Source organism: Lactuca sativa, chromosome 4 (assembly GCF_002870075.4).
Source record: "Lactuca sativa cultivar Salinas chromosome 4, Lsat_Salinas_v11, whole genome shotgun sequence".
NCBI classification, from domain to species: domain Eukaryota; kingdom Viridiplantae; phylum Streptophyta; class Magnoliopsida; order Asterales; family Asteraceae; genus Lactuca; species Lactuca sativa.
The window spans coordinates 175,302,467-175,316,656 of NC_056626.2; the positions used below are offsets into that span (position 1 = coordinate 175,302,467).

General features: G+C 34.9%; 1 protein-coding gene across 1 annotated transcript; it reads left to right on the forward strand.

The window, feature by feature from the left end:
- The first annotated feature begins 12,007 nt into the window (after window positions 1-12,007).
- Window positions 12,008-13,524, forward strand: LOC111877084 (clavaminate synthase-like protein At3g21360). The gene is made up of 3 exons (XM_023873624.3): window positions 12,008-12,515; window positions 12,617-12,870; window positions 12,980-13,524. Exons 1-3 carry the CDS (start codon window positions 12,138-12,140, stop codon window positions 13,329-13,331), a joined length of 984 nt encoding a protein of 327 aa, XP_023729392.1. The 5' UTR covers window positions 12,008-12,137; the 3' UTR covers window positions 13,332-13,524.
- Window positions 13,525-14,190: the final 666 nt, after the last annotated feature.

Here is a 14,190-nt window from a genome sequence, read left to right on the forward strand (position 1 = left end):
ATATTCACCGCGACTAATTAATAGTCTTAGTATTATTATTATTATATAAGCGTTAAACAACATTTTCCAACCACTATGTACAGACAGGGGCCAGACATAAAACACCGGAGGGCAGGACCATTTTGACATATAGCACTTCTGAAATCCAACAACCCTATGCGGCCCTTTAAACCAGATTCCCCGTACCGCGAGTAGTTAAAAAAAATATTATAACGACACTTATATAAGTTATAATAATAGCTCAAATATTTATTATAAGTTCATAATAACAATACTAATTTTAAATATAAGCTATATTAAAATAAGGTAAGCATAACTTACTTACAAGGGGGTTTTAGCTAGGAGTCGGGCTCTGCAGGGGCAGAACTTTGTTCCTGAATCTTTCTAAGAAAGATTCGTGCAACGCTTTAGCGCTCACCTTACTATACTAAACTACAGAAAGAGAAGTCGAATCACGATGGACCGAAATGCTCGGGGGATAAGGAGAGAAAGACTCTTGAATCAAGAGAATGGTGCAAGAAATATGAGAGCCCAAGACTCTTATTTATACTAATTGAATTTTCAAAAACTACCCTCCATAATTACTTGATGACCTTTTAGTTATATAAACAACTAAACACCCCTCTATAATACTATTTTAAATGGATTTAATGATATTTGTACTAAACTAATGTCGAAAGAACTCAACATTAGTCTTATAATGACCGCATCGTCGATACCTTTCTACTGATATATACATATGTATATATATGTGTACGTATACATGATTTATACTTTATTTTAATACGTAAATATGCTATTATAATTTGTAACTCGTTCATACGAACTCCGTTTTTGACGTTCTTTATATCCACGCGTAGGTGGAGACGTACTCTACAACTTTCGTTTAGATTCCGTCGGCTAATTTTGACTTTATTTTTAAAGTTATATTTTTAACAGGCCGGAACATGATTGGTCCGTTAAATCCTCATAACTTCTTCATCCGACATCTGTTTTCGCCCATCTTTTTATCGTTACGCTACTCTCAACGAGATCTTCGATTCTCGTTTAGGTCGTTTCGGCTAAAAACCGCTCGATCTAATATTCGAATTTCGGGCTGTACACTACTAACTCGAAACTTCGAAAAATCATAACTTCTTCATACGAAGTCAGATATGGGCGTTCTTTTTATCGATGTTCTTAGTTTAACATATTCTATGACTTTCGTTTAGATGGCTAAGGCTAAATCTCGCTCTATCGTAAATTCACTATTTACGCTTCCCGGTATCGTGTCGGTTTAGCCGTAAAACTTTGACGGGTCATAAGTTCTTCGTTATAACTTGGATTTCGGCGTTCTTTATATGTACGGAAACCTTGAGACATATCCTTCAACTTTATGTAGAGATATCGGGATTATCTCATGCTTTAATTTTGCCGCTCATTTTTATTCTTTATTAAGTATACATTTATAATTAAATAGTAAACACATAAACACACACAATTCACATAATACTCAAATATTTCATCTTTATTACTTCAAAAAGAGTTACAATCTCGACTATTACATTGACAAAAATGCTTAGCCCTGAAACCCGGACGTTACACCTAGCATGTTAAATTGTTTTTCTTTGTTGCTTTAATTCAAGTTAAGTGTAGCTTAGTGACAATTAAATTACATGAACTCTTTTACCTAGTGATTTAGTGACCATTAAATTGGTAGAGCTAGGATTGACCGCATCTTAGTTAAGTGATAAAAGTAAACATTTAACTGTTGGAGAACATAATTGTGACCATAATTATGTTTAACAAATCTTACATAGCCCAATTATAATTAATAACTAATTTTGTGTTTGCTTGTATAGGACCTTACAAAATAGTACATGAATTGGTAAAAATATTGTTGACAAAATTTATAAGTACATATAAATTGGTAACCAACTTTATTAATCCATAAGTAAGAAAGCTAGTCATAGGAAAAATGTGGATTCGAAACTAAACGAAAGTGTTTTTAATATATTGATTACAACCATTTTTGTTGAGTGTTTAAGTTTGTCTGAACTTGCAAAATCAGATAAAAACCTTTTTAGTTATTGTTTGATTTTAGATTAATTTAGTGTAATTATTTTAGTTAGTTAAATATGTTCCCTATGTTCGACCCCAACTTACTTTACTACACTACAATCTGACTAGGTACACTGCCTAGCTGCATTTTAGCTAGTTAAGTTCGTTAGGTTATAAATTTAAAACTAGATAAATATAATTTGTGCATATCAAGATTTTGGCGTCATTGCCGGGGAACGACTATTTTAGTTTTTAATTTAATTGCTTCAGGTCAATTGATCCTTTTGTGGTGTAAAAACTGCAAAAAGTTAATTTTCTACAAAAATTATTTTTTCTGATTTTACAGTTATCACGACGTGAGATTCACCTTTCACGACGTGAGTTTAGTAGTTTTCATTTTTTTTCTTTATGAAACATCCCAAAAATACGGTCCAAAAAATCGTTATATCAAATCAGAATATCATCTCAAAACATGTTCTTTTTATCAGAGTAAACATTCCAAGCTAAAACTTCTTGGTGTGTGCCATGCAGTCATCCCGGGCTCCTCCCTCCGCTACCGGAAGTACCTGAAACCAAAACTGAAAACTGTAAGCACGAAGCTTAGTGAATTCCCTTTGCAAGTGATCGGCGTTTCATTGTGGGAAGCCATGTTAGCATTCAATCGATATGGAGTTCAATGATCATTGAACTCTTGAATGGGAAAAAAGAAACCTTTTAACTATTAAATATATACTCCACTAAACTCTGTCGAGTTCAATGCATTGTAGAAAAATTAATGTAGAGTTGTATAGTAAATAAATTGATAATGTGTTAATGCATTAAACTCTAATAAGTTTAATGCATTGTGGATGCCCTGACAACCATTCCATAATGCAGATAACCTAAAATAAGATTACTCATTCCACCATCATATAAAACCAAATGGTGAAAAAGGACAACAACACCGGTTGTTGCTATAAGTGTATCTATGGTACTATGTATCTCTTGAATCAAATTAAGCATTTTGAATCTTTATCACAAATAACAGGTTCTATTGGTCGGTACTAACTAAACAACATCATTTTGGGGACCAACTATATGTGTTTATATAGAAAAAAGGAACCTACAAACCACAAGAAATGAGATGAATTTTAGTTGGATGGAATGGAATTTGATATTTTTAGATAACCATCTTTCTGTTCCTCGCGAATTGTCCATGTCATATTAAAAAAAATTCAATTCATGGACTTCTCTTGAATCTTGATATCAACCCTAACCTATAAAGATATAAAAGTACAACTACTATTGTTATTAACATAATTATTTTCCATTGTCTATGTTAACTATGTAAGTCCCAAATTCGCTTTGATGTATCAATCATATTCACTTGATGGTGCGGAATCCCAATCAAGTGAATGATGCAAGATAGAATATAGAAGAAGAACAAGAACACAAGATGATTAATCTTCAAATGCACACTATATTTAATATAGTCTGGTACACAAGATGTTGAAGACACACGTTCTCTCTTGTTTCTTCTCCTTAATCACGTCTCTTACAATATGGCAGCCCAAACCGGAAACCCAATAGCCTGACCGAAATCACGGTCCAAACAACAAATAAACTCATGGGAATTTCGGTCCTAGACCGAAAACCATAAAGGCCTAGAAAAGAAAAGTATAAACCATAAATTTAGACCAAACAATCCCCCCTTTGGTTTATAGGTTTCTTTTCTTATGATTTAACAAGCCCCCATTGGGTTTGTGGCTTTCTTTTATTCTCAATCTTCGCTTTGTGCTTGGCTTCAACGTTTATCTTTGATTTTTTTTACAACTTCAAGATAAACATATGAATGTCTGAATGATTGACTTCATATTGAACAGTTGGACTTTTCTTCCAAAATTTTGTACATTGAACGCACATTGGGAGTGGAGGCTTCTTGTAAGGATTCTTGAAAATCAGCATTTTCAGTTTTGAGCATCTTCCGAGAAAATAACAGAGAGACCGATTCTTCTGGATCACTTCAGTAGGTTCATAGATAGCAGCAAATTGATTGAGGAGGCTTCAATGCAATCTGTCACATAATTTCAAGTACTGCTTCGCACTACTAGAAAACTTGCCTTTTACGACGCACAACGCGTGTCGTAAAACGCTCGAACGACACGCAAATGCGTGTCAATGAAGGCCATGTCATAACGAAAGACAACATGCTTTTGCGCGTCGTCTATTTACGACGTGCATTTACGACGCGCGGTTACGACACGCATTTATGAGGCTCATTTACGACACACAATGCGTATCAAGGAAGACCCTGTCATAAATGAAGACGACACACATATGCGTGTTATAACCTTACGACACGCGTTTAGGAAACACATTGCATATTATTAAAGCCCCTATCATAAATGAAGATGACACACATTTGCGTGTCATAAACTTCATCAGCCGTTTATGACATGCAATTATGACGTGCCTTTACGATACTTATATACGCTTAATACAAAAATATGGAAACAAACATATACCAAAACAATCAATTTCATCTAATAACATCATGTCAAACAAGTTATCAAATTTTTTTAATACATTGATATTAAGGGGATCTGTTAGTACATTGTTATTAAGGGGTTTTCCCTGACTATATAACCTGATACTACATTTTTATTAAGGGACTCCTTGTTTCACTAGTCATGTCAAACAAAATCCTTCATGTCATTGGTTTCCACATGGTCTACCGAGTAAAAATGTTGAACTTGGTGTCATGAGCGGCTGTCCACCTGGCGTGGATGGCAAGTACGGGTTTGAAGCATTGATCGACTTCCTATCCTGCATATTACCACCATAAAATTTAATTAAATTATTATATATAATCAGACCTAACATAAAATCCAAAAGAACTTAGTATATCATATAATAATCAATAATATACCTCTTTAAAGTATGCAGCTATGTGATTTGAACTTCACATAATGGTATGGATTATACTTTGCTAGTGTATAGCATGGTGATGCTCTAGAAGATGAGTCATAAAAAGAAAAAAAACAAGCACCATTTATGTGATTTGAACTTCACATGATGTTAAAACCACCTTGCCATATGCTATAATAATGTCACATTAATTAAAAAAATAAGTATCATAAGCAAATATTTTAATAAATTTGTATATTTTCTCAATTTAGTTGGAGAACATTTACTGTTGCCACCACTTCTTCTCTAAGTTTCACATTCTTTATCTTTTAAAAACTCAACTTTTTTCTACAAATACATAGCAGTAGATTGAAATTTTGTAAATATAAAATTACTAAGGGGTAAAAAAGCAATTAGTACATGACAGATTGAAATTAAATGAAAGTACACACCTATGTTTTGCATTTATCCCGATCAAGTCAATTACCTGCATCAGGTAATCCTTTTCCATTAGTCTTTCAATACTTGGTGTTCCTTCATGCCATTGAACTAATATTAATAGTCTCGACTTGGATGAAGTTAATATCAAAATTCTCATGAGGGTAAAATGGTCAGAATAATTTATAACAATCCGGAAGGGCATTTTTTCCCAGTGGAAAGTGAATAGATAAATGAAGTGGCATACCTGGACCAACTCACTATGAACCATTTCACTAACAAAACTAAGTCCCCCAGCTTCAATCACATATCCAACTAGCAAATATCCTGTAGTAACCTCTATGGATTGAATATGAGGACATATGGTAGAATTATAAAAAAGAGCTCTTCAAATTTTACTGCTTAAATATTAAGATAACCCCATTAATAAATTCACCAATTGTAAGGAAGAGTTTTATTTTTAAATAAAAAGAGTAATTGAGAAAACATTAATAATAACCGAACCGACTGCCCAACACAAGCAAATACAATGTCACCACAAGTTGTAGAGACAATGACAACCACCAAATTAGATATCAACTGTAGCACCTAGTTCCTGGTATGTATTATTATGCAAGTAGTTCACATTTTGGAATGGACTCGGCAAGTTGAAGGCCCAACTCGTCGAGTAGAAGCGACTTGGACTCGGGGAATAAGTGGCAGACTCGTCGAGTTGGCGGCAAGACTCGACAAGTAGACCCTGTCTGGACAAAACCCTAATCTAAGGGTTTGCACCCTATTTAAACATCTTATTCAGCCTCCCTCGTCCCTTATGCTCTCAGAACACCTCATATCAAACCCTAATCGTCTTTGGTGAAGATCTAAGGCCTATTTGGTGGATTTTGGTGGTTTGTGATCACAAGAAGGAAGAAAAAGCTTGAAGAGCCAAGAGGAAATCAGAAGATTTCGAGCTTGTGCAACATTTATAGTTCTTTGGAGGTATAAAACTTATACCTTGCTCATTCATGTTCTAGATCCCCTTTTGGAGTGAATTAGGGCTTTAAGGAGCCATTTTTGGTGACTAACCATGAGTGCAAGCATGATTGAGGCTAAGAATCCAGATCTAAGGTCCTTAGGGAACTACAAGACATAAAGTGGCTACCTTTGGAGCCTTAGAAAGCCCCATGCATTTTAAGAGTTTCTTCTAGAGCCTTTTGAGCTTATTCTCCCATGCATGCACGTAAAGTTTGTAACTTTATGTGCTAGATCAATCTTAGAAGCTTAGATATATCTTTTGGTCAAGTGTTGTACATCAGAAATCGAGAAATGAGACTTAGGTGCTATTTGTTTTTCTGAAGAAAAAATTCATAAAGTCTGCGGACCACTTCTGCAAACCTCTACAGCAGAAGAGGTGGACCAAACGGCTGCATATTGTAATAAGAAGCGTGTTTGTTTTTGTTAACATCTGCAGACATTAAAAAACTAAAATAAACTAATTTAATAAACCGAAAAAGGTTTTTAAACACAGAATAATAAATTAATGATATTTCAACATAATAATAACTTAAATTGATGACATCTTAACAACAATGCACCATGAATAAAAAAAAAACATATAAGTTTATGATTTCAACAAAGATTTTAGCAAATTCAACAAACATTTAAGCAAAATTTATGATATTTCATCATATATTTGTGACTTTTAAGCAATAAACTATCATTATTATACTTGAAAAATAAACAACATACAACAACAATAACAATTCAACAATATGAATGCATCAACAGCATCATCTTCAACAAAGAAAAAAAAAACAAGAAAAAACATATAACAACATTAACAATTCAACAACATATATGAAGCAAAAAAGGAAATCAGCACCAATTTATGATTACAAACGATTTCTATTGCCAGTTTCCAGAATGAAAAAAAAAGAAAAAAAAACGAATTCAACTGAATTTACATGCAATTCACCTAATCTGATCTTTTATGGACTAAAAGAGATACAAATGAAATCAATTTTTGATTACAAACGAAATCAATTGCCAATTTCCAAAATCAATAGAAAAACAGAAAAAAAAACATACCTGTGATAGGACGAGGCCGATGAAGAAGGAAGATATACTGCAGTGGAAGTCGTCGGCGATCAGGTGGGGCGACGGCGAGGTGTGGCGACAACAGGTGGTGGGGCTGCAATCTTAGAGGGACGTCGATGGAGCTTCGTTGGGCAGAAGATGTTTACGAACGATGCAACGTGTTTTTTTGGGTTGAATTCTTTTTAGGTTTAGGTTTGAAGGAGTGGGAAGAGGTGTGAAGAGGTACAACAAGTGCTTCCCCAAGAAGCACACAGGCAGAGGTTTTAAGCCTCGAAGACTTCTGAAAAACAAACTGCCGCGGGAGAAAAAGTGTTGCGCGTGTGCTGCGCCGCGCAAAAATAAGAGTTTTGAAGAGGTTTTTTTTCATAAAAAACAAACATCACCTTGGACAACCTCGACTCGGCGAGTTGTTCTTAGGACTCAGCGAGTCCGAGGCTTGACTCCCCTTTTCTATTAGGGTTCAAAGGAACCCAGTGAGTGTTAGAATGGTCTTAGAGGGGTCTGGGGGAGTGACCCAACACATTGGACTTAGCCATAGACCTAGAAATCATAGGATTCGGCGAGTGCATGAGCATACTCGGCGAGTCCAAGGCAATCTCCCAACTTTTGAAGATGAACTCAACGAGTTTTTCCTACAACTCGGCGAGTCAAGGACATGACTTATTTGTAGGACGAGGATGAACTCGACGAGTTGTTCATACAACTCGGTGAGTCGGATGAAGGTTCATTCGAGGTTGTTTTAGAAGGAGAACTCATCGAGTCATTGCTAAACTCGACGAGTAGAAGCGGGAAGAAGGACAGATGAAGGGTAGGGACTCGACGAGTTGGAGGACCAACTCGGTGAGCCAGGTCAACTAGAAGTTGACTTTGACTTTGACTTGGTCAGGGATAAAATAGTCATTTTACCCTAAGAGCAGTTATCAGTGTCTGACTAAGTGTTTTATGGGAATTATAGCCGGAGGATCACCGGAGCAACAGTCAGACATCTGCCGATAAGCTTTTCAGCAATCAGCCTTACGAGGTGAGTTACCTTCCAATAGGGGTGGGTCTAAGACACTAATGCTGGCCCACCAGTAGGTGATTATGGTTGAGATGATTATCTTTGTGATAATTGTCTGGTTGCTATATCTGTGTTGAGTATGTGCTAGTAGTAGTAGGGCGCGCTAGCCCCTGGTTACTGGTTGAAAGATACCGAAGACGATTACCGGTTGAAAGATACCAAAGAGGTGGACAAAACCCACGCATGTATAGTAGTATGATTATGATAGGTCATTATGTGACTCAGTATGCATCTGATTTCACGATAATCTTATGATAATCCATTATATAGCTTTAAAATTGAAGATAAAATTAGGATTTTTAACTTTGTAACCCTTGTTTTTTATGATTTCTTGAACGTGAACCTTAACCCCTTTTTCATCAGGATGAGGAACCCCAACGAAGACATTTTACCAGCATCTTTATTCTTGTCCAACGGGAGTGCTCAATAGGAGATGCTAAGTTGAAAGGGAGATCAAAGAAGTTAACCATCCAAGATTTCAAAACAGGTAATTGTTTTTTCTATGTACATGCTAATGAGGTTTAGTAATTTTTACACATGAGTAACTAAAGAAACCTTATTTCTTGTAACTTTTGTGCAGTTCGTTGAATATGATGACAATGATACATGTCAAAATGTTTTCACTACTTATGTTCCATGCTAGCATGGTGTTATTTGATATGGGAAAAGATAGAAAATGAAATTGAAATACAAGTTGTCGAGCAACTTTGGGGTTTAATCACATCTTGCCCAAAAATTACACAATTCCATCACTTGGATAAAGTTCTCCTATAAATGATTTTTTATAACAATATAAGAGCTTGACCTTAGCCAAATACCTAAAATACCCCTCGAAAGATAGAAAAAATACTAGAAATTTGTGCCTGATAGCATACGTGATGTAGTGGTCATCTCATGTGAATGATAATTGAATACCTGCTCAAGTAATAACAAAGTACCAACATGATTATGTTTCTCAGAAAAGGTCTTCATCACTCCATGGGATACATTGTTCATATGTTATATAACAAGGGAAAATGGAATATACCAAGAAAAAACATGTAAATTCCCTTGCCATCCTTGTGATTGGAAAATACCCCTAAAATGTTTATCCATTCCTATGTAACACAGACAACTATGTAACACAGACAACCTATAAGAATTAATTAAGGAGCATCAAAATCAAATAACTTACTAATTTTTATTTGTAATTATAGTTTTCAATTTAATTTATTTTAAAATATATAATAGGGGTATTTTAGTCTTTTAGTTAAAAAAAAATTGCTACTTAGTTACTGAAACACACATTGACATGTATTCAAACAATCCTAGATCATTGTGTCTCATTGGTGCCGATAGTTGGAAACATCGCCAAATATATGCATGTCCAGAATCCATTCAGGTGCCGCTTATATCAAATTACTACTCTTCTATAATTTATATCCCTATATTAGCATTATATGTTTCGTCTTCTAAGTTTTGGAGCAGAATTGATCGTTAATTATTAATTCTGTTTGTATTTTTGGGCTCATGGAATTGTGGTTTTGTTTTCTTTTTGTTCATGCGCTTTTGGTTCCCATATGGTGTCTGAAAAAAAAGCAATACACCCTTCTTCCTTTTACTTTCTCAAACAACGCATGATATGGTAAGAACATGAAGCTTCTCTTTACTAGAATCTCACAATAATTTTTGCTAGATTGACGATGAATCATGGGTAAAGGTTGCTTTACTTAACTTGTTTCCAAACATATTAGGGCTGCTTTAGTGACCCAAATGTTCCATTAATTGCTTCTTTGTATATATACATCTAAAATGTTATTCCTAAGTGAATATCAAATTAGATTATTTTATTATAAGCATTGAATATGATAATATGTATAATTCTATATGAAATTAGGAAGAAAAATAAGTTAAATGAAAATGATACTGTAACCTGGATATGATTTGGATAGATGGTGGTGCTATTTTGCAACTATTTGAGATTTTTGTGTATTTTCTTGTAGGCCCTAAAATGACATTATTTACCTTTTAAGTAACATTTGCTCTCATGTTGAGAGGTCGTGCAAATGTGGAGGATTCGGATGTGCTGCCATTGTTGAAGAACCTAATGCTTGTGCAATCTGGTGGACACAACCCCGTCCCCTGATGTTGCTCTCATGATGAAGAGGGTTCCAAAATTAATGACATACATTTGTTAAGTGGTCTAAAGTATGCATGAAAATTGAAGGCACATGATGCCTAATGCTTAAAATAGTTAGATGATTCACCATGTTTGAAGCAATCCTCACTTTACCTCAGTAGACCACAAAGAGAAATTAATCATAATCAAGAGAGAAAATGACATAACTAATATGAAGTGTAGATGTTGTTCCTAATATTGACAGAGACAATATGTTTTTTCCTTGTGTGTTGATCTTTGTTATAGTTCGTTTTAATGATCAATGTACTGTTTCCCTTATCGACCAAATAAGAAACGTTTGCCTTTTACATAATCATAACGCAATCTACCACATTATCATAACGCAATCCATCACGATACTGGGCCGTCCAAATTGCCTAATTTATAAATATGAAGACCATATAACACCTTCATTAAAGTATGTCCTCTTTTAGCTTATAAGTTACTATTACTTTTACATAAATATTATATGTAAAAAATAATAAATAGTTATGCTCTATTTTGGTCGTATTATATGCATAAACTAACCCAAACAATTTTTTTTTTATAAAAAATTGACTTATCAAGTTATAGCTTTATACCATCACATAAGTAATCCATACATTTTAAAAGAAAAAAAATTATGATTAAGATAATATGCTAAGTTAAATCAGCTATCCCAAACACCACTACGCTATCTGGCATACATAAGCGTGAAAGAGCCAAAAGGTAAGGGCACCTCATTAAAACTACGCTCCATAAACACCATTACAGCCCAAGGGAGCAGTGTTTACACGTAGAGATAGAGAGAAACGGAGAGAAAAGAAGAATAAGAAGAAGAGAGAAACCTCCTTGTCTTCATGTATGGGTCGAACCCTCGATATCGGATTCCCTCCATACCATACTGGATAGCCTTAATCTAAAATGTGTGGTGTGGAAATGCATCACATCATTATTTTGCATTGAGGCCTCGTTTGTTTTTCTACAAAAGTATTTTTTGAGCATTTTTCTCTTCTAGCGGGTAGACGTTTTGCAAGTGCACGTCTTCTTCCGCAAACTTGAAAAAAGACAAAAGACATTTACCTACTTCGAAAACAAACATCACCTTAGTGTCAACATTGTCATACTATTTTTTAGATTATTGGTAAAGAGTTGCCTAGTGCCAAGCCATATCACGGTCAAGAAGAGTAATCTCAGAGGAAGCCATCGTCCACCTAAGCATGCGGACGGATGGCACGCCCAACCGCACACACTCTATCCTAATAAAATAAATGATCAATTTAATACTATCACTTTTAAAAAGTCGCATTCGTCGTGTATATGTGGATTCCTGCTACAATCATTGATCTTGCAATCATTAATGTAAGCACAACAAATTATTCAAGCTATAACCTATAAGCCCCTAGAGAAGGGCGATATATCTACCCCGCGAATATAATCCATGGAGTCAGAATTACTCATCGTCTCTTATTCATCGACGACAGTTGAAAAGCAATCCAAATGGCTACCGGAAAATTCTTCCGAGTTATAGAGCTACCTCAGCAAAAACCTCTGGACAACGGCCTTCTTTTCCCGGCGGTGTTATCGCCAAACCTTACCACTGATTCTACCGCAGTAGAACTCCATGATTTTGAAGAAGCTATCAGAACTCACAAGCCATGGCTGGAGTCTCTTCTCCAGAAAAGCGGCGCTATTCTCTTCCGAGGCTTCCCTGTTGCCTCACCTTCCGACTTCAACCATGTTGTGGAAGCTTTCTCCTACGCTGAAATTCCCTACTTAGGCGGCATAGCCCCTCGGACGAAGGTCGTTGGCCGGGTTTACACCGCAAATGAATCTCCTCCCCATATCGGAATTCCTTTCCATCACGAGATGTCTTACGTAAATTTCTCGATTCTGTCAATCTCGTTTTTTTTTTCATGATAACAATTGACATACCTAATTAATTGCAACTTAGTGCTCACATGTTAATGCATGTACAGGCTCCTGATTTCCCCACCAAGGTATTTTTCTTTTGTGATGAAGAACCAGGAGAAGGGGGGGAAACTCCGATAGTTTTGAGTCATATCATATACGAAAAGGTGAAAGAGAAGCACCCAGAGTTGGTTGCAGTACTAGAAGAGCATGGATTGACGTATACAGAGGTAATCATGGATGAAGACGATCCATCATCCATCATCAGTCGTAATTGGAAGTCAAAATTCAACACCGACGACAAAAATGTTGCTGCGGAAAGGTATGTTTGTTTTCTTCACAATTCACATTAAACCCAATAATGTAATACAAGTAAAGTTCACCAACTTTATCCAAACATGCATGGCTCAAGAGAATTCCTCCATTGACAGGGCAGCAAAGCTTGGAATAAAGATTGAATGGATTGGGAATGCTGCAAAAGCTACAACAGGTCCACTCCCAGCCATCAGGTTTGACAAAGAGAGTCGCCGGAAAACATGGTTCAACCCTATTACAACTACTTATAGTGGCCCTGCGGGAAAATCGTTTTTTGTCGAGATCGGTAATGGCGATCCTGTGCCTGATGATGCTGTGGAAGACTACAGGAAGATCCTGGAAGAAGAGTGCGTTGCGATTCCTTGGAAGAAAGGCGATGTTCTTCTTATTAATAATTTGATGGTTCTTCATGGCCGACGACCACTACTAAAGCCACCACGTCGTGTGCTAGCTTCCCTTTGCAAGTGATCGGCGTTTCATTGAACTGTTGCAGGAAAAAACAATGCTGTAGTCTAGTAATTAATAGCCAGCGATTAATAAATGCATATGGCAAGCTAAATAAAACAATATAATTTTCCGGTATGTGTATTGGTTTGCTTATATCGGTTAAGTTTTGGTGTTTTATACTTTTATTTAAAAAAATTTGAACGACGTTTTTTAAGTAGAAAGTTACATTTTCTTTAATTAATTTGTTCATATAAATTGATAGTGTTTAATTTGTTACTTGGGTTGATACCCTGTGCATATGAAAAAAAAATTATTTAAAAAAAAAACAAATATATAAAATTCCTAAATAAATATATTATTGAAATAACCTTTCTTAAAAAAAATTTTAAGGTATAAAGGCCGCTCGCCTAACCAAGGAAGAAAATGTAAAACAAGCTATCAACTAAAAAAAAAGTTATAAAAAATTTAAGGAAATTTTGTGAACAATGTTTATATAATTAAAAAAATACAACTACTAAAATAGATGCAATAAAAGTTGTAAAAATATTATTAAAAGAAGTTGTACAAAGACACTATTAAAAAAATTAATATGGAAATTGTAAAAACAAAAATCGACTGTATCAAAATGGTAAAACAAACTAAAAGTTGGGTCAAATTATAATAAATAAAAAAAAGTTAGGGGTGAATTATATAAAAAATTTATAGTTGCACCAAAAAGACATCATTTTTAGATAGTGTTCTTTTAAATTCGACCATGTTTTCTTTGGTGCATTTGAATAGTGATTTTATTTGTTTAAGCATAGATGGTGCGTTTAACGACATATATATATATATATATATATATATATATATATATATATATATATATATATATATATAT